The 27,271-nt window shown below is 33.1% G+C and overlaps 1 protein-coding gene across 3 annotated transcripts in view; it reads left to right on the top strand.

The window, feature by feature from the left end:
* fam168a (family with sequence similarity 168 member A) overlaps window positions 1-27,271 on the top strand; it is a 95,398-nt gene that overhangs the window by 26,187 nt on the left and 41,940 nt on the right. For 2 of the 3 annotated variants that reach the window (XM_056477861.1, XM_056477859.1), the window contains exons 2-3: window positions 22,780-22,902; window positions 27,029-27,120. In XM_056477861.1, coding sequence (XP_056333836.1) covers window positions 22,832-22,902; window positions 27,029-27,120 — 163 coding nt within the window. In that variant the 5' untranslated portion in view covers window positions 22,780-22,831. The remainder of the gene's footprint in view (window positions 1-22,779; window positions 22,903-27,028; window positions 27,121-27,271) is intronic. The other variant, XM_056477860.1, reaches the window with a different exon arrangement.

Genomic DNA, 27,271 nt, shown 5'->3' with positions numbered 1-27,271 from the left:
ATATATATATATATATATATATATATATATATATATATATATATATATATATATGAATAAACATTGTTGTAAATATATACATGTATGTATTTATAAATATATTAAATAAATATTCACAGTACACATATATATTATTTAAATAAATGCTTTTCTTTTGGATGCAATTAATCATGATTAATCTTTTGACTAACACTAAATATTATATAAATATATATAAATGTAATTGCGCATTTTAGTTTGTGAGATATATAAAAAATTCTATATTTATGTTAATTAAAAATTAAATACTAGTATACATCTGTTTAGAATTATGTTTCTGTCACATTTTATTCATCTTTAACTGAGCTTTTATTTTGACATGTTGCTTTCCATCTGCACATGATATGAAGGTCAAGCTTTTGTTCATGTTCCCAAACCCGTCGAGCATCGTTGTCAGTGGATTTGAATGTATTCCTGTTTTTTATCTGTAGCAGATTTGAGTCAGCTGTGCACGATAATCCCCAAAAGGCTGATGCACCAGCGATCTGTTGTAAGCTGTGTGATATGTGTGAATGTGTGTGTGTGTGTGTGTGTGTGACACTGCAGTACAGGTTAGCTTGTCTTTCTCCCACTGTTTGCACGGCTCACACAGCTGGACCTCACAGCAGAGACTGTTTTGTCCCTACAGTAGGCCCACTGACACACACGCTGCTCTCTGCTCTGTTCACAGCAGCTCTTTATGCGCTTATTATCTAAATAATTCAGATGCCCCTCTGTGTGTATCTGTGTGTGTGTGTGTGTTTTGTTGTCTGCCTGTGCTTATGCCGGTTCTCAGATCAGCCACAATTTTTCTGTACATTGTTGGTTGTTCGTAGGGTGTTGCTAGGTAGCTGTTAAGATGCTAAGATATTGATAGGTAGTTGCTAGTGTGTTTTTGGGTGGTTACTAAAGGCCCGTTTCCACTGAGTAGTACAATACGGTACAGTATGGGTCGGTACGGGTCATCTTCATCAGGCTTGCTTTTCCACTGCCAAAGGGGTACCAACGGTGGGCAAGGTGTATGACAAAGTTTCAGTCAACATCATTCTCGCTTGAGGAAATGTCAAAGTAAAGTTGTACGGGTTGTTCACATCATATGAGAAACACTTCTCACAAAACAGAGGCTTTATACACATAAATACTGGTGTATAAATATTCAGATATTAACTGCTGTTCAATGATGCGAAATAGCTTACTGTAATGTCTGATTATATAAAATAAATAAATAAATGCAACATACAGTATATGAACACATACAGACCCTTACGATCTCTAATATGTTACCATTTACAGAAAGACTACACACCCCACATAGCAAAATATCTCTGGCCCAGCTCTGGCCCACACAATCAGCTTTTGCTTGGCCCACATGCCGCAGTGAATTACGGTACATGACTGGACCAAGTCTGGCTTTCAGACAAGGGCCAAACATGGACCATATCTGGGCCAAGTCTCAGCCAAGTTAATAATCCTTAACTGAGCCTAAACTGGGCCAGATATGTTGGTGTGTCACGACTGCAATGAAATTGATAAAGCCATAAATCATTGCGCTATAGGCTTGCTATGGGTGTGCTTTTTCTCAAAGCGACCCGATTGGTAGAATTTTTTTCTTTATTTGAAAATAATAAAAAATGTATTTTAAAAGTGGGTCAAGACAGGCCAAACTTACATGACCCACATATCAATTATTAACATCTGGGCCCAATACTACATTTTACTTCTGGCCCAAGTATTGTGTGCCGCTTTAAAAACGGTTCCACCTCTGCCAAACCAGAGCCATGTTTGGCCCACATGCTGTATGCCAGTGCCGGATGAATGCCTGCTGTGCCATATTTATGCCAAATCTGGGCCAGAATTCTTTGCTACCTGGGACAGTATACATTTAGACTTTATTTGAGTTCAAAAACAACATATAGCCTACAGTCAGAGCAAACCTCTCATCTGCATCTTCAGTCTTCGCCAGCACATGTAAGCTCTGTTAGAAAGTAGTTCCGTCATTGAGTTCATAATAGTCCAAAAGGTGATGATAATAGTTAAACATGGCATTTTGTTCATGTTTTAGGTTGCTGAAAGAATCATTTGCTCCTTTGTTTTTTCACACGTCACTCTCGTGTTTGTCCGTTTATGAAAGGATCGGATGTCAGAAGCACTTCAATAGTCAGGAGCAAATTAAGATGAGCTCAAGAAGTTCGTTATTTCAAATATAGCTGTTCATCAAGACAACAACAAGGTTTGTTTGAGCTCCGGTCGACCATCGTTTAACCCAGCGTTTCTGAACAACTCTGCGTCTACATTACACTGCTGAAAACGCACATCACGTGACCACACATACACTCTGACATGCACTGCAGCGTGCTTTAAGCACATCTACCCATATGAGAGCTGTGCAAGTTAGACTGTTCATCGCTGGACCTAATCTTGTCAAATTAGGGGTGTGCGAAATGACCTAAAATTAATATCACGGTATTTTTCATCTTTTGAACGGTGACGGTATAATATCATGGTATTACTTTCAATAGCAAAATAAAAAACATCTCAAAGAAGAACGGACAAAAGAAAGTCTCACTTCTATCACTCTTTAAAAGTTTTGGTTTGGGTCATTGTAAATGCTCAGTCTCGTTATGAGCTGAACTTCATTTCTCTGTGTTGGTGGAATAAAGCAGGCGAGTCAGCCGCATCAATGTTTGAGCAGACAGAGCAGGATTCTCGCGATGACCACCAGCGCAATTCCGCTCTTTGTTATGAGCCGTAGTTTCAGTGTAAACTTAGTAAAGGTGAGTTTCTTTGGCGATGATGTGTACAGTGTTAGATTTTATATTTAGCGGACATTTGCGCTGAACACGCGGTGAATGCAACGCATCGAGATTCGGGCACCTTCTCCGAAAACACTCGATTGATCTCAGCTGGCGGATCAACATTTACCTCATGTTATGATCGCTGTCGTCTGCACCATTATTATTATTATAACTTTAGGTGAGGTTTGCAAACCTGTGCACTTTTCACTCTTCAGCCATTTGCATTTCCTGCAGTAACAAAAGCTCCCTGTTATCTGACAGCGGGAAGCGTTGAGTGACTGACAGCTAATATCAACCAATACAGCGGCAGGGTAGAGCGATTCAGCAAGTTTTTAGAGAAAATCAAATCAGATTGCACTACAACCTTCATATTCAGTCGCACAAATGCTCCCAAATATATTATGAGGGCACATAGATTAAATTTCGGGCGCTCATGCGACCAAAATGGTTGCAATTTCAACCCCTGTAGTATAAGGACATGTATTCAGACCACAACTGAACGTTTGAAGAAAATTGAATGCCTTATTATTTAGAATTAGCTATTATTGATGTAAATGCAGCCGTTCAAGGCGCATAATTGATTTATTACGGTATTGACGGTATTAGAAAATCCATGTCGTGGCGCAATGTCACACCGGTGATGACTATGACACCGGTGTACCGCCCACCCCTATGTCAAATCAAATCATCTTGTTGTCTATATCTAACGACATATTCCCAGACATTGTTCTTTTGAATCTATTACTTGTTCTCAGGTAACGGGTTTTGGCTGGGCGCAAAGATAAGTTAATATATTAAATTATGTAACCGCATACACTGATTCTGCATATTGACTGATCTTATTTCCTATATTATATAAACGTATTGTACGTTGAACTTTTATAATGCCCATTATTGATTTTTAAAACTGATATTTAGCTAAATAGGGGTATGTTTTGTATTTTCAATGAAAATGAAAGGAGGTAGTAATGTTGTAGGCTCCGTTTTATTAAAAATATGCAGGAAGATGACGCTCGTATAAATATGTAGCTATAGACAAATTGCCAATCTACGTCACACGAGTCCCCGGTTGCAAAAAGAGACCGGTTGGAATAGCAAATATGTCGTGTTGTGCGGTAGCATGCCAAAATAGAAAACTTAACTTTTACCGTACACCACACTGCTTTAATGTTAACTGCAGACATCGTTGGTTAAAAGGGAGCTGAATGAAGTGACGACCTTATTAAAAATGCTGGACTCTGCAGTTCTCATGTCATATCAGGTAAGTTCACGCTATGCTGAATCATACACATTACTCGTTTTTGATTGCAGGAATGAGTTAAGCAAAAACAGTTAAACATGGATAATTAAACTGCGGACACTGAATGCTTAGAATGAAACGTGAAAGTGTAAGTTATTAAGGTAAACTTGGTTTTATATTCACACATTCAGTCAGTGACAACTTGTGACACTCCCTATATTGTTTACCACGGCACTTTGAAGTCTGAAATAACCTGCAAGTGTGACTTGAAAACAACATTAACACTGTTTATTTGACTGTCAACAATGTTGTACTTTGATAGTCATTGGCTGCTAATATGATTTTGCTGTTTAGAGTTTGCAAATAATACTTTTATGTAATTATATTATTAAGGAGAAAGTCTGAATGTGCGAATATAAAACCAACTTTACCTCTATGTGTAAGTTTACCTACCCTGCGGTACAGATGCAGTTCGCTGTCAGAATGCAGTTGTTTTGTTTATTGATGATTACTCAGGCCTTGTACAGCTCCGTCTTCTTTCCTTGTTTTTGGCTAGGCAGAACCTCTGTTTTTAGCACTACATAGTTTTGAATCTGGTAATCATGGAACATTATTTCTTGCACATGACCACACTGAACAAAATTCTAGGCATCCAAAGACTTGTAGGTCTTTAAATTCTCTCTTGTAAAATCACTTGGGGTTTGAATGAGATAGTTGTGTATTTCTGGCTGGATGCTTGGCCATTTTGTCGTATCCAATATCCATTGGGATCATGCTATCGAAAATAGACCTGTCAGATGAACGCTGCTCACTTTAACGTTAATTTTGCAGAATCACTGTGCTTATCACTGGGTGACGAGCTGTTTTAATACGCTGAAAGCATTAATATATAGAATACGTAATCAATATAACATTTCTAAGACAACAACAAACTTTGTCCATCTTCTATCCTTGTCTTTAGCCAGGCAGAACCTCGGTTTTTGGCACTACAAAGATTTGAATCTGGAAATCATGAAGCATTATTTCTTGCACATGACCACACAAAACAAAATTGTAGGCATCCAAAGACTTGTAGGCCTTTAACTTCTCTCTTGTTAAATCACTTGGAGTTTCAGTGAGATTGTTGTAAATTTGGGTTTGGATGCTTGGCCATTTCGTCTTAGCACCCTCCCAACGGATATTGGATATCGCAAATGTACCTGTCAGCTCACTTTAATGTTATTTTTGCCGAATCACTGTGCTTATCACTGGGTGACAAGCTGTTATAATATGCTGAAAGCATTATGTAAATAATATATATAATATGTAATCAATATAACTTATTTCTAAGACAACAACAAACTCTGAACCACATCGCATGTCATTCTCGCGCTGTAAATGCTAGCACTCCCGATTTTTTTTTTTTTCTGCCACCTCCCTGCGCGCGCATACTGAATGTTTACAAACATGGAAATTCGCCTATACATGACGCCTCAACGTTTTTTGTTAAATTGCTAAAATCAAATTGAAAAAAGGCAGTTCCTTTTATCATGTTTTTATTTTATTGTTAAGAAAGTGAAACAACGTATCATGATGTGAATGACGTTATAAAGTGCGCTGTTCCCTTTGAAGATTTACCCGATGTGTCCTCAGGAGTTTGTTTTCCATTTCAAACTTGCGAAGTCTTAACAAGGAAAGGATGCAAGACTGAACTGTGTGTAGGCTACTTAATATTGAGCAAAAGTTCCAATCAGATAGGCAGATAGTCGTTTTCAGATGTCTCTGTTTTCCCTTTCTACACTGAGACGGAGCAGCAGCGTTTTAGAATGAAAACGGCCTCTTCAGTGTTTTCAAAAAGCTCTGTTTTCGGCGCTCAAAAACTCCGCCCTAGTGTGGAAAAAACTTGCAAAACTTATGCGCTTTAAAGCTAAAGCGTATTAGGCAAGGCAAGTTTATTTATACAGTGCATTTCATACACAGAGGCAATTCAAAGTGCTTTACATAAACAGGAATAAAAGAGATAAGTAGTGTAAACTACTTTACACGACTTAGCCGACAATAATACCAACTTCTGGCACCGCAGTGTCTTGTTGTCATATTTCATTTACATTGCTGATTTTTTTCAACTAAAGCAGCATAAGCCTAGTATTTAGTGCAAGTTGGTGCTACTTTCCTTAAGTGACTGTATTATTATCCATAACTAGGCCCACACGGAATCTGCGCGCGCAGAATTCTGCAGATTTTTAACCCATCATTAATTCTGTTTCAAGAGTTCACACTTAGCTGATGATTAATTATAAGCTTGTTTGGCATGCTGTCCCGGGAGAAAGCCCTGAGCTCATAAGATCCTCGAGCCCGGGGCTCCCTCCCGTTGCAAGGCGAGGGGGGAGTTTAAGCTCAGGTAGATCTCGAGAACTATCCCGCTGTAATAACCAATGAACAGCCAGTGATTGCTCTTGAGAGCTAACCATTTGCTAGGAGCATGTCTATAGTGCCGGTTTGGATTAGTCAATTAACTTATGTTGCATGTTTTTTGGACGGTGGGAGGAACCCGGGGGAAACCCACGTGAGCACAGGGAGAAAATGCAAACTCCGCACAGAAATGTCTGCTGGTTTTGTAAAGCCTAGAACCAGAGACATTCTTGCTGTGAGGCAACAGTGCTAAGCACTGGGCCACCGTGTCACCCATCTAGGAAGAAGGAGGAGTAGGGGTGGATGGGGGGACTCTTCAAATCGAAGATAGCGGTGGTACATAACCCAGGGTATTTGTAGTAGCTTAGCAGTCGTCTGATTGGTGCATTGAGAATTGGATAATGCAGATCCAGCTGCTAGCAATCATAAGCACGTGATCCTCTCGAAATTAGTTTATAATTAAACTTCACTTATTTACTTGAGTAAATGTGTGTAAATCTATATTTATTCAGTTTTTAAATTAATTTCAGTAATATTAATGACTAATATGAAAATGTTCATCTCATTTATGTACAATGCAGTTTGTACAGCAATATTTTCTGTCTTTTAGTAGATCTATTAAATGAGTGACTTGCTTTGTTTACCAAATAGAGTGAATCTAATTGAATTTGCATTTTAAACATTAAATAAGTTAAAATGGTATTACTTTTTATTTAATATATTAAGGTTTTGGCGATGATACTCCCTAAATAATTCCGCAGAAATGCGCAGATTATTACCAAAATTCTCCACTGAAAAAGCAAGAAACGTCCGCAGATTCCGTTTTGCCCTATCCATAACATTATTTGTTGAGCACAAAAGTTTGTACATACAAAAACATAAAAAACGAAATCTTGCCTATGACATGTTCTGCCTTTTATGTTTTGTTTTCTTTGTTTGCTCGTTACTACACCGTAAGCAGCGCTAAAGTCCAGCATCTTCACATTGGCTTTAGTCTTGACTAGTGCGGTTGAATTATATTTTTGTCTAGGGGGAAAAGAAGACTGTACAATATAAATCAGGAAGTAATCTGTAGAAGACTGGAACACAAGAATATACAATTACAAAGTGATGAGAACAATAAGTTAAAGAAGTAATAGAAAAAATAAATAAATAAATTTAACAAAATAAAGAAAGGGGAAGTACAAAGTTAAATAAAATAAAAAAAATACAGAAAGCATTAATTACTAACATACTGGAAGCATGATATTTTCATGAGTTTCTATTAACTTGCAGAATTTTTTGTTTTTCGATAGACGTATTGCTTTAAGCAAGCAATCAATTTCAATTAGAAAATGGGCAAATGTCGGTGCAGTAGCCTAGTGGTTAGCGCGTCGACATATGGTGCAGTAGCACGTCAGGGCGTCGCGAGTTCGAATCCCGGCTCGAGGACATTTCCCTACCCTACCCCCCTCTCTCTCTCTAACTTCGCTTCCTGTCCTAAATACTGTCCTATCTAATAAAGGCAAAATGGCCAAAAATAAATCTTTAAAAAAAAAAAAAGAAAATAGGCAAATGAGGGAGAGGATTTAAGAAATTTTTGTTTGTGGATAAAGAATTTTGCATATAATATAAAAAAGTTATATATATATATTCTTCATTTTTATTATTGGGACTAGAATAATAACAAATAATATCTTTCAGTTTAAAGATTTGTTTTGTTGATTGGGATTTATTCAAATAATTATATAGATCTGACCAAAACTTTTGTGAGATTTTACATGTAAATAACATGTGAGTCAGAGTTTCCTCATTTTCCTGACAGAAAAGTAATTGCAATATCAGTAAATTTTTAGATAAATGCATTGACTGGGTATATTTTGTGTAGAATTTTAAAATGGATTTCCTTTGCTTTATTTGGGATTACATATTTATATGCACTGTACAAATGTGTCAGCGCTATCCACTTAAGTGTGACGTCACGCGAAGCGGCTTCCGGGTCCAAGCGCTCTATGAAACCGTATGAGGAGACTCATCAAATGGTAATAATAAACGTTTACAAAGCGCTGTGACACTTTCGAAAATCACGATCGCGATGTTAATATCCATGCCTAATATCAGATGGCCAGAAAGTGATTCATTTTTTATAAATTGTTCAAATCTTGGTATTTGTAATGCAGCAAGTCGTGTACACCATGATTTTATATAAAATATACTTTATTGTGTGATATGACCCAATAGTGGTCATAAACGAATATTTTCTCAATTCAAATGAGTATTGGCTTGGACCCTGAAACATTATTCCATACGTCACCGATACGTCACGACTTAACAAGCGGATAGACACATGCTTAAGATCTGTATTTGATATCTAGTGTAATTATCTATGAGATATTGTTAGGTGGTTGCTAGGGTATTCTTGATGGGTGTATGAAATTACTTTGTGTAACTAGAATGTTTTTTGTAGTATTTCTGAGTACTTTTGTGTATTTTAATGCTGTGAAATGCACCTTACACACTATAAACGTAAAACCAGTAATAAAGTCATGCTGTTCAGTTGAAGTATCAATCAGTTATATCATCCCCACAGTCGTCCTCAGGCTCTTCTCTGCTGTTTTTGGAGGCCATCATTAATTCAGTGTGTTTGCTGTTGAGCAGAAGAAAAGAGAGAGAGGTGTTCGCCTCAGGGCCACCACACTGAAATCAGAGATTTTGTCTTCATCCTGACTTTAACGCAGATACTCAAGTTATAAAAATCAGTGTTAGACTGAGGCTACGTTTATTAATCCGGAGACATCTGAAAATCTAAATATGTAGAAACCTTGAAAACCAGATAGTAGCTGTGATATTATCTGATCACTTCAGATAAAATAAAGTAAAATTAGATAAAACAAAATAAGATTAAAATAAAATAAGAAAAAATTAAATAAAATAAGACAAAGATAAAAAAATATATATGTAAGAAAAAATAAGATAAAATAAGATAAAATAAAATAAGATAAGATAAAATAAGACAAAATAAAATAAGATAAAAATAATATGAGATAAAATAAAATAATATAATATAAAATAAAATAAAATAAAATAAGATAAGATAATATAAGATAAGATAAAATAAAATAATATAAGATAATATAAAATAATATAAAATAAAATAAGATAAGATAAGATAAAATAAAATAAGACAAAATAAAATAATATAATATTATATAATATAATATAAAATAAAATAAATAAAATAAAATAAAATAAGACAAAGTAAAATAAGATAAAATAATATAAGATAAAATAAAAAAAATAAAATAAAATAAGATAAAATAAGATAAGATAAAATAAAATAAAATAAGACAAAGTAAAATAAGATAAAATAATATAAGATAAAATAAAATAAAATAAGACAAAGTAAAATAAGATAAGATAATATAAGATAAAAATAAGATAGAATAAAATAAGATAAGATAAAATAAAATAAAATAAGACAAAGTAAAATAAGATAAGATAATATAAGATAAAAATAAGATAGAATAAAATAAGATAAGATAAAATAAAATAAAATAAGATACAATAAAATAAGATAAAATAAAATAAGATAAAAATAAAAATTATATTAAAATAAAATAAAATAAGATAAAATAAAATAAGATAAAAATAAAAATTATATTAAAATAAAATAAAATAAGATAAAATAAAATAAGATAAAAATAAAAATTATATTAAAATAAAATAAGATAAAATAAATATGAATAAGATAAAATAAGATAAAATAATAGAAGATAAAATAAGATAAAGTAAGATAAGATAAGATAAAATAAAAAAATAAGACAAAATGAAATAAGATAAAATTATATAAACTAAAATAAGATAAAATAAATAAGAATAAGATAAAATAATATAAGATAAAATAAGATATAAATAAAATAAGATAAAATAAAAATAATATTAAAATAAAATAAGATAAACTAAAATAAGATAAAATAAGATAAGATAAAATAAGATCAAATGAAATAAGATCAAATAAAATAAAATACAATTAGATAAAATAAGATAAAATTAAATAAGATAAAATTAAATAAGATAAAATAAAATTAAATAAGATAAAATAAAATTAAATAAGATAAAATAAAGCTCAACAAAAATAAAATAAGATAATAAAATAAAAAATAAAATAAAATCTCTCGTATCCAAGATAAAGTTTTTGGATTTGAAAAATGTTTAATCCAATATAAATTGGTAGATAATAAACACGTAGATACTAAATATTTTTCAATATTTTTTCAGAATAAATGCATGAAATATTGAATAAAAACTGAATGCTGCCTTGGTGAGTAAAATAAATTTTTAAAAAGAATTGAAATAAATGTAATGAATGAATGCACCTGAGCTGTGGAATCTGACTAGCTGTAGAAGCCTGATGTAATGCAGTGTCCTGAATGGACAAAGTAAAGCTGTGACTGAGCATCTTTAACTGAATGAAAGCTCTGAGTAAGCAGCAGAAGCCAGTGGAGCTGCTTTGATCAACACAATCTGGCCGTCTCTGTTGTTCACTGCTGTTGTTCAGTGCAGAGAGTCACAGCCAATCCAGCTGATGTCTGAGCACTGATGATGATGATGGTGATGATGATGATGCACTTCAATGTTTGCTATGACATCTTCACCGTCCTAGGGCAGGGGTCAGTGCAAGGTCAGAGTGTGTGTGTGTGTGTGTCTGCGTGTGCGTGTGTGTGTGCGTGCGTGTGCATGTGGGTGTGTGTGCGTGCGTGCGTGTGTGTGAGAGAGACAGAGAGTGTACGTGTGTACGTGTGTGTGTGTGTGTGTGTGTGCGTGCGTGTGCATGTGCGTGTGTGTGTCAGTATGTCCTCAGATATACTCTCTCTGTCCACTCAGCAGGGAAATCCTCCACTGGCCTGAGCTGCTGTCTCATGTTTTTAAAGACAAAAATCTATTATAGTAAGAAATCTGAAATGTGATTGTGCTTTAAACTGTTTTTAATCTTGTTTTTAATTGTGATTTTATTATTATTGATTTTATTGTAATAAAATACTTATTAATAGTATTTTTGACTCATTCATTATTTTTGTATTAGTCATTAAAATATATATTTTTATCAATTAATATATTTTTAAATTGTAAAAATTATTTAACAAAAACATATATGAATAAGTTTAATAAATATATTTTTATTATTTTAATTTAAGATTATTATTATTATTATTATTATTATTATCTTATTATTATTATTATTATTATTATTATTATTATTATTATTATTATTATTATTATTACTATTATTAAATTTCATTAAATAAAATATTTTTATATTGTAATAATGTTTTATGTTAATATATTTAAATAATAGTTTAATAAATAATATATTTTATTATTTTATTTTTATATTATTATTATTATTATTATTGTTATTATTAATATATAGTTTTATATTGTGATAATTTTTTTATTTAATATATTTAAATAATAGTTTAATAAATAATATATTTTATTATTTTATTTTTATATTATTATTAATATTGTTATTATTAATATATAGTTTTATATTGTGATAATTTTTTATTTAATATATTTAAATAATAGTTTAATAAATAATATATGTTATTATTTTATTTTTATATTATTATTATTATTATTATTATTATTATTATTATTAATATATAGTTTTATATTGTGATAATTTTTTATTTAATATATTTAAATAATAGTTTAATAAATAATATTTTATTGTTTTATTTTTATATTATTATTATTGATTTTGTTAAATATATTTAAATAAAAGTTTAAAAACTATTATATTTTATTATTTAAATTTTATATTATTATTTTTTTAATTAAATATTATATATTATATTATAATAATGTTTTTGTAAAATATATTTAAATAAGTTTATTAATTATTATATTTTATTATTTAAATTGTATATTATTATAATTTTTTATTAAATATTATATTTTTACAGTCTAATAATGTTTTGTTAAATTTATTTAAATAATACTTTAATAAATATATTTTATTATTTTAATATTCGATTATTGTTGTTATTATTATTATATTTTTATTAAAAATCATATTTTTATACTGTAATAATGTTTTATTTAAAATATTTGTAAAAATTGTTTGAGAAATATATTTTATTATTTGTATTTTATATTATTATTATTATATTTTATTAAATATTATTTTTATATTGAAATAATGTTTTTGTTAAATATTTTTGAATAATAGTTTAATAAATATTATATTTTAATATTTTAATTATATATTATTGTTATTGTTATTATTATTATTATTATTATTATTATTAAATATATGTTTATATTGTAATGTTTTTATTTAATAAATTTAATGATAGTTTAATAAAGATAATATTTATTATTTACGTTTATTATTATTGTTATTATTATTATTATTATTATTATTATTATTTATTATTAAGTGAACTCAGAATGCATTTCAGACATTACTCTTTAATTTGCTTTCTATTGTTTAATGCTGAATCCTCAAATAAATCCCAGACTCATCATCATAATCATCATCATCATCATCATCCTGAATATTATAGCAGCATTCAGCTGTAATGAATGCATTGGCACTCAGGTTGATTTTTCGTCTGGATTTCCCCTCATTGTTCTCTGATGCTGCAGGGCAAATATAATGAGCTCTATGCAATGCACCTTTCAACAACATGTTATAAAGAGCAGCGAGTTACATAAGAGCAGCAGCAGAATAAGTGTGTGTTGTGCATGAGGGAGAGACACGCTCAAGGGCACTGCAGTGTGCTCACATTCACCATCATCAAGAAAAAACGGCCTTATTCATAGAGATTGAGGAAAGAGGAGGAGGAAACATGCTGGAGTTGAGGAGATATTGATCTGCTTAGAGAGAGAGAGAGAAAGATACTGAAATTCAGGCAGAACGAGAGAGCAGGTGAGGAAAGATGCAGTCAGCATTTGCAGATTGAAATTACGCTAGTCAGAATTATACATGAATACCTTTTGTTGCTTAGACGTACAATATTCTAAAGATTATGATGTTGTTTCTAAATTCCAATTAGTATAATTAGTATTGGGCGATGCGGTGGCGCGGTGGGTAGCACGCACCTCACAGCAAGAAGGTCACTGGTTCAAGCACCGGCAGGTCAGTTAGCATTTCTGTGAGGAGTTCTCCCAGTGTTGGCGTGGGTTTCAATGACATGAGCTATAGGGGAATTGAATAAGCTAAATTGGCCGTAGTGTAAGAGTGTGTGTAAATGTGTGTGAATGAGAGAGTGTATGGGTGTTTCCCAGTGCTGGGTTGCGGCTAGAAGGGCATCCGCTGCGTAAAACATACGCCGGAATAGTTCATTCTCCTGTGGCGAACCATGATGAATAAAGGGTCTAAGCCGAAGGAAAATGAATGAATGAATATTAATATAAATTTTAAATGACAAAATATATTATTTAATAAACTATTATTTAAATTATATGAAATAAAAACATTACTACAATATAAAAATAGAATATTTAATAAAAATATGATAATAATAATATAAAATAAAAATAATAATAATGAAAAATAATAACTATTAAACTATTGTTTAAATATATTTTTAGATTACAATATAAAATAATAATATTACAATATAAAAATATAATATTTAATAAAAATATAATAATAATACAAAATAAAATAATAAAATATAATATTTATTAAACTATTATTTAAATATATTTATCAAAAATGTTATTACAATATAAAATTATAATATTTGACAAAAGATAATATTAATAATTATAATAATAATCATAAATTAAAATAAGAACATCTGTTTATTAAACTATTATTTAAATATATTAAATAAAAAAATATTACAATATAAATATATAATATTTAATAAAATATATAATAATAATGATAATAAGAAAAATACTATAAAATTATGTAAAACATATGCCGGAATAGTTTGCGGTTCATTCCACTGTGGCAACCTCTAAAATAGAGACTAAGCCAAATAAATGAATGCAGAAAATCTTAGAAAGTCAAATTGGGACATTATTATTATTGTTGTTGTTGTTATTATTATTATTATTGATTAAATTTTTTTAAAATGTTATATTGTTTTTATATTTAATTTTTTATAATTATAAAAATGGTAATTGACAATTTTACAGCTTTTTGCATTATTGTTATTAATTTTAATACCAAACCGAACAAATAGTTTTGAAAAACATGCTGAAAATATAGCAGGAATTACCAAAAAAAACTTTATTAAAAGGTGTTTGTATTTGCAGACATACTTTATTGGTCATGATGAATAAATTATAAAACGTATTCAAAACACAAACTGCATCCAATGACTACATCTCTCAAATTTCATCAATTCTTTTCTCACTCAGACACAACAACTGCCAAAAATCTGTGTACGTACAGGACATTTTGCACGTGCTAACATACTGTTTTCAAAACTGTTAAACTTCTATTCAACACAATAACATCATGCAAAACTGAATACAACTGCAAAATTCAACAGCAATATTTTATTCAAACATATTTCAAATGTAAAAATGCTAATCTGCCTGGTTAAACTGCATTACTATTGTATCTGTATCAGGATGGTGTGTATACAAATTCTTGTATTTTGGAATTACAAAAAAATACAATTAAATAAACGACATGAAATACTGAGGAATTCTGCATCATGTCTGATTCATTCCAGTAACATATATTGCAGTATATATTGCAACTATAAACAGAGACGTGTCCTTGTTTTACAGAAGAAAACATTGTGTAATGCTACATGTTGTTAGTGTATTTAGCTCATTGTTTTGTGGGTGACAAAGTGTGTTTGTGGGCTGTCAACCTTTGCTAGTGTTCTGTAAGAATGAGTTTATTTGAGACCTGAATCAAGTGTTTTGGTAGTTGTAGTGCATTTTGAATGTGAAATGAACTGCTTTGCCAAGCTGAAAGTCGGTTAGGAGAATTGTGTGAAGGGTTTTGCAAAAGTGACCTAAGTATTGAGAAATGTGTCCTAGCGTCTGTAAAATACTGTAAATATACTATGATTAACTTGTCTTTAGTGCATTCATTTGCAGAATAAAATGTCAACACACTATAAAATGTTTCTGGTTTCTATTCAACGCAGTCTTATGATTGATGCATACCCCTGTATACATTTCTGGAGAGCTCCTAAAATGTCCCAGAAATTATTATTTTTTTATTTGTTGCAGTTTTTGCTTTCGCAAATCCACCACAGGCTGCTGTGTATGCTTTTTCACATCTCAAATTTCTCTTGCGAGTGCCATTCACACCTGCTATCCTCACTTAAATCCACCAGAGGCATCTGTCGACTGGTTGACTGGCCGACCAATATCCCCAACCACCCCCTTCCCTAAACCCAACCGATAGTGTTTTCAAAAGCACCGATTGACCCACCCACCCCCTTCCCAAAACCCAACCAACAAAAGCAATCCAGAAAAAGAAAAGCCCTCATTGCATCGATTATTACCATGTTTTCAGATTTTACCACAATCTCACCCTGTTATTTAGTTGTTTATATTATTTTTTTACCTTCTGTTTTTGTTTTACCTGCTTTCTGGAACCGTTTTTTACCAGACTCGAACCCAGTCATCGTCTTTAGTCCGCTGAAGTACACGGCAAGCTACCGGGAAAACTGGTAACAGCGGTAAAGCTGTCCACACAGAGGTCGTGAAAAAAGAAACAGAAGCCATCGGTGGTGTCATATCACCCTGTAGCTTTCGATTTTAAAGATGAAATGCAGCCATACGTAGCTCTGGATACATAATTCGCACTTTCGACAAATGTATACAGGGGTACGTTTTCACAATGAGGCTGTGTTGGATCTCTTAAACATTATTTAATTTCTCGTGATCTTTAATGTGTTCAGTATGACCGTCTGTGAGTCTCACTCTTGCTCTCTCCTTCATCTGCATACATTAATATCAGTGAATGTGTGTTTATGGGCTGTGCTGTGCATTAAAGCAGACTGCTGTTATCAGTCTGCAGTTCTTCCCCGGTGAACGACTCTTCGGGGACGCTGGAAGGGCAGTCTGGTGCTGTTTAATGCTGGTTAGTTACCCGTGTGTGCTCTCGCTAGCCCATTCTCCACCCTTGATGAGCCGCTGTGCGTGTTCGGCTTGTAGAAGAGCACATAAAGCATCAATAATACCTGCTCGGGATAATGAGCTCGCCTCTGTAATGGCGGCGTTTGTGCTTATTGAGACATGCACTCAAAAAATAATGTTTGCTGTTGCTGTTCAAAGTACTTGTTTAAAATGAGCTGAAGCAACACAATTCTGAAGGGGTTTTGGGGACAACTTAACTGTTTTATGTTCAATCCACTTCAATTTGTAAAAACTACTAAGTTAGCTTAATCGATTTGCGTTGGGACAACATGAAGGAATTGTGTGAAACTCAGCATTTTTTACAGTGCACGCTTATCCCTCTACCGCATGCATTATGATAAATCTGTAAAAAAAATATTTGACTTTTTCTTTTCTTAAAATGGCTCAACTTGAAGTGCTGTAAAAAAAATGGAAAAAATTAATTAAGGTACCTTATAAAATGTTGCCATATGTCAACAACATTCAACTGTGGATCTAAGTTAGAAATTTCAAATTGAAAACTTTCCTTATAATTAATAATTTTGTTCTTTAAAATGATTTAATTGGTGTTGCAGTGTTAAAAGCTTTAACACAGAACTTATAAAAGACACTTTATACATACGTTCCAACAGCTAATATTACCACAGTTTTTTGATTCCATTCTTTTTTGCTGAAAATTATCAAAAACAAACCTAATATTGTATTATCATGTATACAACATACAGTAGGTATGAATATTTCCTTCAGTAAATATTATAACAAATAAATAACAAGTCTAATACATCCAGATGCATCAGAATAATGTAGCTACGAGCTAACAATATTTATATATTATACTATATACTATACTTCACCTGTCTTTTCTGCCTCTGAGCTAACTTACCTGAACTGTCTCTTATCAAATGTCCAGTCTGCATCATTCTCATGATCACTAAAACCCATCTCATCCCCACTTTCATCAGCAGGAAGACCCAGTTCTGTCCTTTTCTTCATTCACTTACCATTAAACATGGTGGTGCTCGCTAATACACTGTTCCCTGTATTCATATCTATTCAAAAGTAGTATTGCCATTAAAACTAGATTTTATCCATAATGCAAATACCATTAACACATGACTAACCAACATTATATTACTAGCATTCATGTTGTTATTGTTAAAACTTTAAAGTTCACAGCTGACCTTGCTAGCTAGCTCACCCATTGCAATATTGCGTGTTCCTCTATTGGACAGTGTTGCACATACATTTGATCGATTTACAAAAAACTAATTTGATTAAAAAAATTTGAGTTGTGAATGTCTTCATAACTTACTGGAGGTAATGTTTCAGATTTTTTTGTGGATCTGACATAATTTGATCCCTTTTTTTTAATTGACGTTTACATTTGCATTCAGCAGCTACTTATACTAAAACGTCAGTCTGTCAGAAATCGCGCTACAGAAAAACACAGCATGTCATGTGACTTAACCAAACACATCATTGGCTACACTAAGGTATTCTCTTTCCAACAAAATAAAAATAAAGTTGGTGGCAGTCAAAAGTAGTCAGTCAGTCAGTGGACAGTGGCCTCTGGTGGATTTATGTGAGAAGAGCAGGCGTGAAGGGCACTCGAGAGACAAATTTGAGATCTCAGAAAGCATACACAGCAGCCTCTGGCGGATTCGCGAAAACAAAAACTCCAAAAAAAAAAATAGCTCCTGGAATGTATTTGGCGCTCTCCAGAAATGTGTATAGGGGTACATAATCAGAATGAGCCTGGATTGCAACACAATTCTCTCATGTTGCCCCAACACAAATCAACTTTGTGGTACCCAGCATTTTTTTAAAGCATATGAAGATTTTTTGTGTGTTTTAAAGTTATTTCTGTTATTTGTTTGTTTGTTTTTTTAAATGCTGACATTTTATGCACAGTTGAAGTCAAAATTATTAGCCCTCCTGTGAGATTTTAATTCTTTTTGCAAATATTTTTCAATTGTTGCTTAACCTCCTAAACTCTGGGACCTGGTACCGGGTCTGTGACTTCCGCATTCTTTAAACTTTTAAAGGTCCGTACTGGCCCAATACCCTCTTAAGTAGTTCTGCTCTTTTATCAGTTGGAATAGAATAACTTTTGCATAGATTTTGCATAGATTTCTTTTTTTCTATGATTACTGACATGTGCAGGAACCAGCAAACTTAATTACAGCAACATTACTACAAAGATCACACAGAACCTAAAAGGTCCACTTATTAAATTTTAATTTACAAAAAAGGAGGGGTTTATAAGAAACAGACAACATATACAATTATTTTAATCACTTTCAACAGTGTTTTATAAAAATTCAAAGGGTTTTATTTAAAATGAGACCAAACTTTTGCATATACATCTCTGCATGTGGATTTGGGAAGCTTTTGAATTTGGGTAGGCGGAAACCCTAAAATAGCTCTTGACTTTTCGAGGTTAACAGAGAGAACACGTTTTTCAAAATAATAGTTTTAATAATTAATTTCTAACAACTAATATAATTTGAAAATATTAAGTAATACAAGAAAATTCAGTGGAGGACTAATACTTTTGACGTCAACTCTAAATGGTATGTTAATTTAAAAGTTTTGTTGTTGTTGTTTGTTGTTATTTTCATCGTGAATTTTGATTTTAAGATCACCAAAGCAGTCAATTTTGTCACATCCAGACTTGCTCTGAATACACTTTTCTGTAGATTTCTAACTTAACATCTGTACATTGTTCATTATGGCATCAATCATACTGGCCTATTGAGAAAGACATTAGTGCAGAAAGAGAGAGAGAGAGAGAAAGAGAGAGGTGATCGAGGGTCACCTTCATCCTCCAGCAGCTCAAGGTGATCCTCCCTCCTCTCCTGGCCTGATTAATGACTCTTGCTCTGCAGAACAGCAGCAGCTCAGCGAACACAAAACAACATGCACAAAGCACCGTCAAAACTGCTTCATGTCACTACAGTTCTCCATTAAACAGCCCTGATGTTCACCTGAGGGGACGGCAGGCATAGGTGTGTGTTACCTTCACTAGAGGGCGCTATCAGATTGCTTAATGAGGTTGCATAAGAAATGTAGAGCACACATTGTTACTTCAGTTCAATTTGAGTTTATGTATAGCACTTTTCACAATTAATATTATTTCAAAGCAGCAGTTTAATGAAGTGTATTAAGTGTATGTGTTGTCCTCAAAGTCCTCGGATGGTTGGCATCATCTCTTCAAAGGTCTTGGATCTGATCACATTGCAGAATGTCTGCAGGTGCCTCAGGATGGGTGTTTGCAGTTGGAAATAGAGAGCAAAGAAAATATTTAGCGTAGCTGCTGTTTATAATGTATGTGAACATGAGATATTATTGCGTAAAAATGCTTTTAAAGATTTTGCACTAACTGAGGTTTATTAATAGAGGATGCTGGGCAACCAGCGAACATACCAGTACAGTAATCTAATCTAGAGGTCATAAAAGCATGAACTAGCTTTTCTGCTTCTGAGATAGATAGCATGCTTCTTAGCTTAATGATATTTCTAGGATGAAAGAAGGCTGTTTTTGTAACATGGGATACTTGATTTAAGATTTAAGTTTGAGTTAAGTTGCTGCCTATAAACCAGATCTTTTACAATAGAACTAATACTAACATTGTATCCATGTATGAACTTCATAATTGCGTTTTATTAGAAAGCGTATAGAAATTATTCATATTTACTTGGCAGTGTGAAGACTTTGTATGTTAAAACTGGCAAGGTAGCAGTTAAATAGGAGGCATTTATTTTGCATATGACATACTGATTGTGCATGTGATGTTGTGATTTTGATGGTGGTATTTAAAGAGGTGGTCCACACAAAAATTGTAATTTGCTGTTGTTTTATTCTCTGAGGCTGTAGGTGAAGATGTAGGTTCTTGAGTATATATAGACTCATTTTACAACTCTCCTAGAGTGAAACTATTGAGTTTTACAATTTTTAAGCTTAGCTAAGCATAAATCATTGAATCAGATTAGACCATTAGCATCTCACTCAAAAATGACAAAAAAAATATGTTTTGATCATTTTTCTATTGAAAGCTTGACACTTTTTTATTTACGTCATCATGTAATAAGACTGACGGGAAAAAAAAAGAAATGTTGCTGTTTTCTAAACTGATTTGGCTAGGATCTTTAGATCCTTTTGAGGGATGTATGTAAACAAAAACAATGGTCTCAATGTATTTCCTGTTTTACATTTCTAATTTCTATAGCTTCCGAGAATCTAAAAACAGCCACATATTGATAAAATAATGTTATGACAGCTGTTTTAACATTAAGATATGATTGAATTGCCTCTTGTTACAGTTATGAAATAGTTTGATAACAAGCAGGAAATGTTCAAGTGCCAATGACATCACCACATTGAAATGGTCTATACTCTCATTCTGGCATAATAATTAAGGAGCTTTGCTGCTGTACTATGGCTGAAGCAGGTGCAATGATATCACGCAGTTACCTAGTTATCCAGCTGGGGACTATTTTCAGGTGCTGCGTAATATCATTGCGTCTGCTGTAGCAGGCAAGTTCCTTGATTATTACGCTAGAATAAGAGTATCGATTCTATATAGGATGATTGCGCTATGAGTTCTTGAATATCAATAGATCAATGGAAATTTGTTGACTCCTTGATTCCATGCGTAGAATAAAAGTTTTACTTACAATTAAACTGTTCACAGTATTTAATATTTTAATATTTAATAATATTCACCGTAAAATATTTTTCTTCTGGATAAAATCGTATAGTTTTAAGTCATTAGTTTGGTTTTAACTGCAATAAAACAAATATTTTTGAAAAATTACCTTTTTTTTTTTTTGCTAAGGCTAATATTATTCTATAATTTGTCATCTTTTTTAGTGTTCTTAATGTGCAAGTTGTCCTGCACTGCAAAAAATGCGTTTTTAACTTGTTTCTAGTGCAAATATATTAAAAATTTAAATATCAAGAAACATTTTCTAGACAAATAAAACATATTTAAAATGAGTTTTTAAATAAAAAGGCAAAATAATCTTGTTTTCGCTTTGAAATAAGATTATTTTGCTCACTCCAATGGCAGATTTTTTTGTTTTTACAGGAAAAATTTTGACTCATTAGTTCTGAAAAACAAGACTATAATATTTATATATATTATATATAGAGAGAAAGAGAAACATATGTATAGAAAATGCTTCTTGATTTAAGATTTTTTAGATATTTAGTCTAGGAACGAGACAAAATTCAAGGATTATTTTAGAGTTTAAAGTCTGTCTTGATGCTCATTTTGGCCTGGACACTTGTGTGAGAGAGAATATGAATCAGTTCTGATCTTTTCGGGTCAAATAAATGTTTAAAATAAAATTAAAAAAAGCAGAAAGGGGTTAAAAGTAGCCCCAATTTTTGTGGTAAATCTCCAGACATGGCAACCCGATCATCCTTGATATGAAATAATCTGAAACGCAGCTCATATTCCCTTTTTCCTCCTCTCTGCGTGCTGATGAAATAAACGTCTCATTAAATGATGTTAAGTGCGTTTGACCGCAGCTGAACTCGCATGCACGCGATAAACGCTCACCAAACACTGCTCAGATCCAGCGCTTGTTTCCGTTCTCCACCTCATGCTGATCTGTCCATCAGTGTGTGAAGGTTTGCTTTCTGCTGCTCGTCACTGTATGTACAGTTGAAGTCAGAATTATTAGCCCTCCTTTTTTTTTTTTTCCTCAAGTATTTCCCAAATGATGTTTAACAGAGCAAGGAATTTTTCACAGTATTTCCGATAATATTTTTTCCTCTGGAGAAAGTCTTGTTGTATTTCGGCTAGAATAAAAGCAGGTTTTAATTATTTTAAAACTATTTTCAGGTCAAAATTATTAGCCCCTTTGAGCAGTATTTGTTTTCGATTGTCTACAGAACACACCACTGTTATGAAATGACTTGCCTAATTACCCTAACTTTACCCTAGTTAACCTAGTTCAACCTTTAAATGTCACTTTAAGCTGAATACTAGTATCTTGAAGAATATCTAGTCAAATATTATGTGCTGTCATCTTTCCATTACACATAAATTGGGGAAATAAATATATATAAATAATTCACGAGGGCTAACAATTCTGACTTCAACTGTACGTCTCTCTGTCTCTCGCTTTGCTTGCTTTGTGTTGCTTTGCTCTGCTGTGCTTGTGCCTGATGGTTTGCCTTTTTAATCATGACCTGCTCTCGTTTTTGTTTGTTTCCTTCTTTTTTTGTCATTTCCAGATTTGCATATCCATTCTTCCTACCTCCTTCATTTGCCTTTCCTTCACTGAGAATGGCAAGCGGGCATTCCACTGACAAATTCAGTTTTCTGTACCCAACAGACAGCAGTCAGAGCGTGAAGAGGTCAGTCTCGTGCTCAGCACCTTCCACCATGTCTGTCTGTGTGTGTGCGTGCATGTGTGTGTGTGTGTGCGCGCGTGTGACATTGATGTTTGTGCCATTCTGACCTACATATATGGGCTGTATGTCATGTTTCTCTCCTCTAGGGCTGTTTTGACCTTCATTTGTTCGCTTTCAGAGCAGCTCACGGGCTTCACCTGCTCAGGGCATTTCTGCGATTCGGATCGCAAGGCATTTTTGTGGCATTATGATGATTTGGTGGATTTTCAGGTTAATATTTGGAATTGAATGGGTTGTGAAAAATAGTTACTGTAAAGTAGGCTTCTGATAATGGGGGACAATAAGAAAATAAGAAGTTATGGCTAGTTATTAGGGTTATAGTTATAGTTAAAAATAACAGTAATTATATTAAAGAGTTTTGGTTTTAGGGGTCTCCAACAACATGCTGATATGCGTGCAAGGTCAAAAAACATTTTCATTGTATTATAATATGCATTTATTTTTATCTAATTAGCCCAGCGACTCCTATATGAATCATTCAGCATTCATTTGTTCCCAAACCCCTCCTTAGCGCGAAGCTAATCTGCGGTGATTGGACCGATGGCCCAGTCTGTTGCGATTGGTCAAGTGCGTTCAGAGAAACACCCACCACAGCTACAGTATGAAGTAGCAGAAAGTATTTGAGAGCCCAATGCAGGAATGCAATAAAGCAATGCAATTAAACTCCAGCATATTACTTTATTCTTAAACCTAACACCAAGTAATAGTAGCGACACACAATCAGTAATAATCAACACAGTGGCAAAAGCTGAATTATTTTGAAAATTGACCGCGCCGTGCATGTGAGGAACAGCTGATAGTGGTCATAGCAAAGGTAAACAGCAGAGGATTGCTACTTCAGAAACACATTTAAATCGGTAAAGGACGAAGCACGCGTCACGTTTTTAACGTGGTTTTGGACACAATATGTGAACAGCCCCATACAGATTTAACCTAGGAGATACAGGAAAAGCACTGATCTATAATCGATACATGATTACAAGCCGCGCGGGGTGATTACAACTTATAACACAATTAAACGCATATTTTACAAACTACACAAAACGAGGCAACAATCCCTACTGAAAAAAACAGCTTAAACCAGGCTAGGTTGGTTGGCAGGTTTTAGCTGGTTGATCAGCCTGGTTTTAGAGGGGTTTTGGCCATTTTCAGGCTGATTTCCAGCCATTTCCAGCCTGGTCTTAGCTGGTCAGGCTGGAAAATGACCCGCTAAAACCAGCTTGACCACCTACCCAGGCTGGGAGCCCAGCCAAAACCAGCTATGTCCAGCTTAAACCAGGCTGGTCAAATTTAGGTGGTAATTTTCCAGCCTGACCAGCTAGGACCAGGCTGGAAATGGCTGGAAACCAGCCTGGAAATGACCAAAACCCCTCTAAAACCAGGCTGGTCAACCAGCTAAAACCAGTCAACCAGCCTAGCCTGGTTTAAGCTGGATTTTTCAACAGGGATTTTAATCACACTTACATGTTATGATCCGGAGGAAGAAGAAAGTGGTCCATATGAACTGTAACAGTTACTTACAAAGTCCCTGTCAAAGTCTGACAAAGTCCCATAGTCTGTGCTGCTCCTTTAATAGCAAACGGTCAGTGAATCCTGCGCTGCAGCATAGGTTATTGTATCAATCGTCAGAAAAATGACAGGAACAGTCACAGCACTAAGTTTGCTATACTGTGGTATTGTTGTGAACATGAACTTTAACCCTTTATTCCCCTCAGCCGAATCTCCATCTGTCAGTGATCGTCATATTCGAGTCATGATCATTCCCCTGATCCCCCGCTAGTGTCTGAAGTGAAAGCGCGTTCATATTTTACCGGAACAGGAAGTACATATTTGGTGATGTATCGTATCAACGCGTTCAAGCAAAAGATCCTAACCCAGCTCGATTCGTTTATTTGACTCAGAGTCAACTATTTCGCTGAAGAATCAGTAGTTTTAAACACGGTGCACTTTTAGATTTAAACCGCAGCTAGATGTTTTAGCTCTTTAGCTCTTTAAGCTAAATTAGGAAAAAAATTTAAATTAATCTTATGTCCAAACAATTATGCAATTATGCAATAATTATGCAATATATACAGTTGAAGTCAGAATTATTAGCCCCCCTGAATTATTATTCCCCTTGTTTATTTTTTTCACCAATTCCTGTTTAACAGAGATATTTTCAACACATTTCTAAACATAATAGTTTTAATAACTCATTTCTAATAACTGATTTATTTTTATCTTTGTCATGCTGACAGTAAATAATATTTGACTAGATATTTTTCAAGACACTTCTATACAGCTTAAAGTGACATTTAAAGGCTTAACTAGGTTAATTAGGTTAACTAGGCAGGTTAGGGTAATTAGGAAAGTTACTGTATAACGATGGTTTGTTCTGTAGCCTATTGAAAAAATATATAGCTTAAAGGGGCTAATAATATTGACCTTAAAATGGTTTTTAAAAAATGTAAAAATGAAAAACTGCTTTTATTCTAGCCGAAATAAAACAAATAAGACTTTCTCCAGAAGAAAAAATATTATCAAACATACTGTAAAAATTTCCTTGCTCTGTTAAACATAATCTGGGAAATATTTAAAAAAGAAAAAAAAAAATTCAATGGGGGGCTAATAATTCTGACCTCAATTATATATATATATATATATATATATATATATATATATATATATATATATATATATATATATATATATATATATATATATATATATATATATATATATATATATATATATATATATATATATATATATATATATATATACACACTATATATATATAGTGTTGAGCTTAAAGTACAATTTAATGGCTTAACTTAATTAGGTTAATTAGGCAAATCATTGAACGACAGAGGTTTGTTCCGCAGCCAATCAGGGAAAAAAAAGTCTTAAGGGTGCTAATACTATTTTATTAGTCATAAAATTTATAATAATAATAATATTTTAGAAATTACTGAAAAAAATTTATTTGTAGGAAATTTTAATAAAACAAATACTGAAAAATGTCCTTGCTCTGCTAAACATCACATGAGAAACATAAAATTATTATATATATATATATATATATATATATATATATATATATATATATATATATATATATATATATATATATATATATATATATATATATATATATATATATGTAATTCGGTCAAACACAAACGAAGATACTTTAAAGAATGTTAGAAACCTGTAACCATTCACTTTCATAGTGTTTGTTTTGTCCTACTACGGAAGGCAATGGTTACAGGTTTCCAGCATTCTTCAAAGTATCTTCTTTTGAGAATAAAATGGAATGCACAAAGTGGTTGCAAACAATTTATATGGGCTGAATTTAAACAAACAATTATTATCTATATTTTAATTTGTCGTGCGTTTCTCCTTGTGACTAGTTGAATGTCATGACCTTGATCTTTCAGACTTGTGTTCGTGCGATCATAAATCATCACGTCTTCCGACAAGCACATTCCCCCACACACACACACACGCACTGGTGACACACACTCACATCTGAACACCTGCTAACACAAGCGTCTCCCGTTTCCCAAGTGTGTGTGGCCGACAGCGGGGAAGAAGATCTGACGCATAATCCTCCCCTATTCATGCGCTTTTCTTCCTCTATTTCTGTCGTTCCTCTGACTGATGGACTGATAATGCCATCAGAGTTTGCTGGAAGGATTAGATTCCTCCGCTCCATCCAAAATCAGCCACTTGCTAGTTCAGTCTAACAATAGAAGTGTTTTTTTTACACACACCACCCAAGACGCTTCTATTTATTAACCATGCTTTTGATTTTTCTGTTTAAAGGGGTAGTTCACCCAAAAAATGAAAATTTGCTTATCATTTACTCACCTTTCACTTTTTATGAGATTCTTTCTTCTGTTATAAGCGCAGAAGCAGATATGATAAGGAAAGCTGGAAACCTGTAACCACTGACTTCCGTTGTATTTATTTTTTCCTCTCTCTCTTTCTTTCTCTCTCTCTCTCTCTCTCTCTCTCTCTCTCTCTCTCTCTCTCTCTCTCTCTCTCTCTCTCTCTCTCTCTCTCTCTCTCTCTCTCTCTCTCTCAGTAAGAACAGACTGTCTTCCACCATGAACCCGGTGTACAGTCCAGTGCAGCCGGGAACCCCGTACGGAAACCCAAAAAATATGGCTTACACAGGTATGTGGTGATACACGTTTTGTCTTCCCTGTTTGTTATGAATGTCTTAAAGGGATAGTTCACCCAAAAATGAACAAATCACCTATAGTGCATGTCTTTGAATACGTCTCCAATACTTGGAGATGACCTCAATCCTTTTTGCCATTGCAAT

The sequence above is a fragment of the Danio aesculapii genome, chromosome 18 (assembly GCF_903798145.1).
Source record: "Danio aesculapii chromosome 18, fDanAes4.1, whole genome shotgun sequence".
NCBI classification, from domain to species: domain Eukaryota; kingdom Metazoa; phylum Chordata; class Actinopteri; order Cypriniformes; family Danionidae; genus Danio; species Danio aesculapii.
Note: the sequence above shows the minus strand (reverse complement) of the source record. Positions and strands in the feature narration are given on the sequence as shown.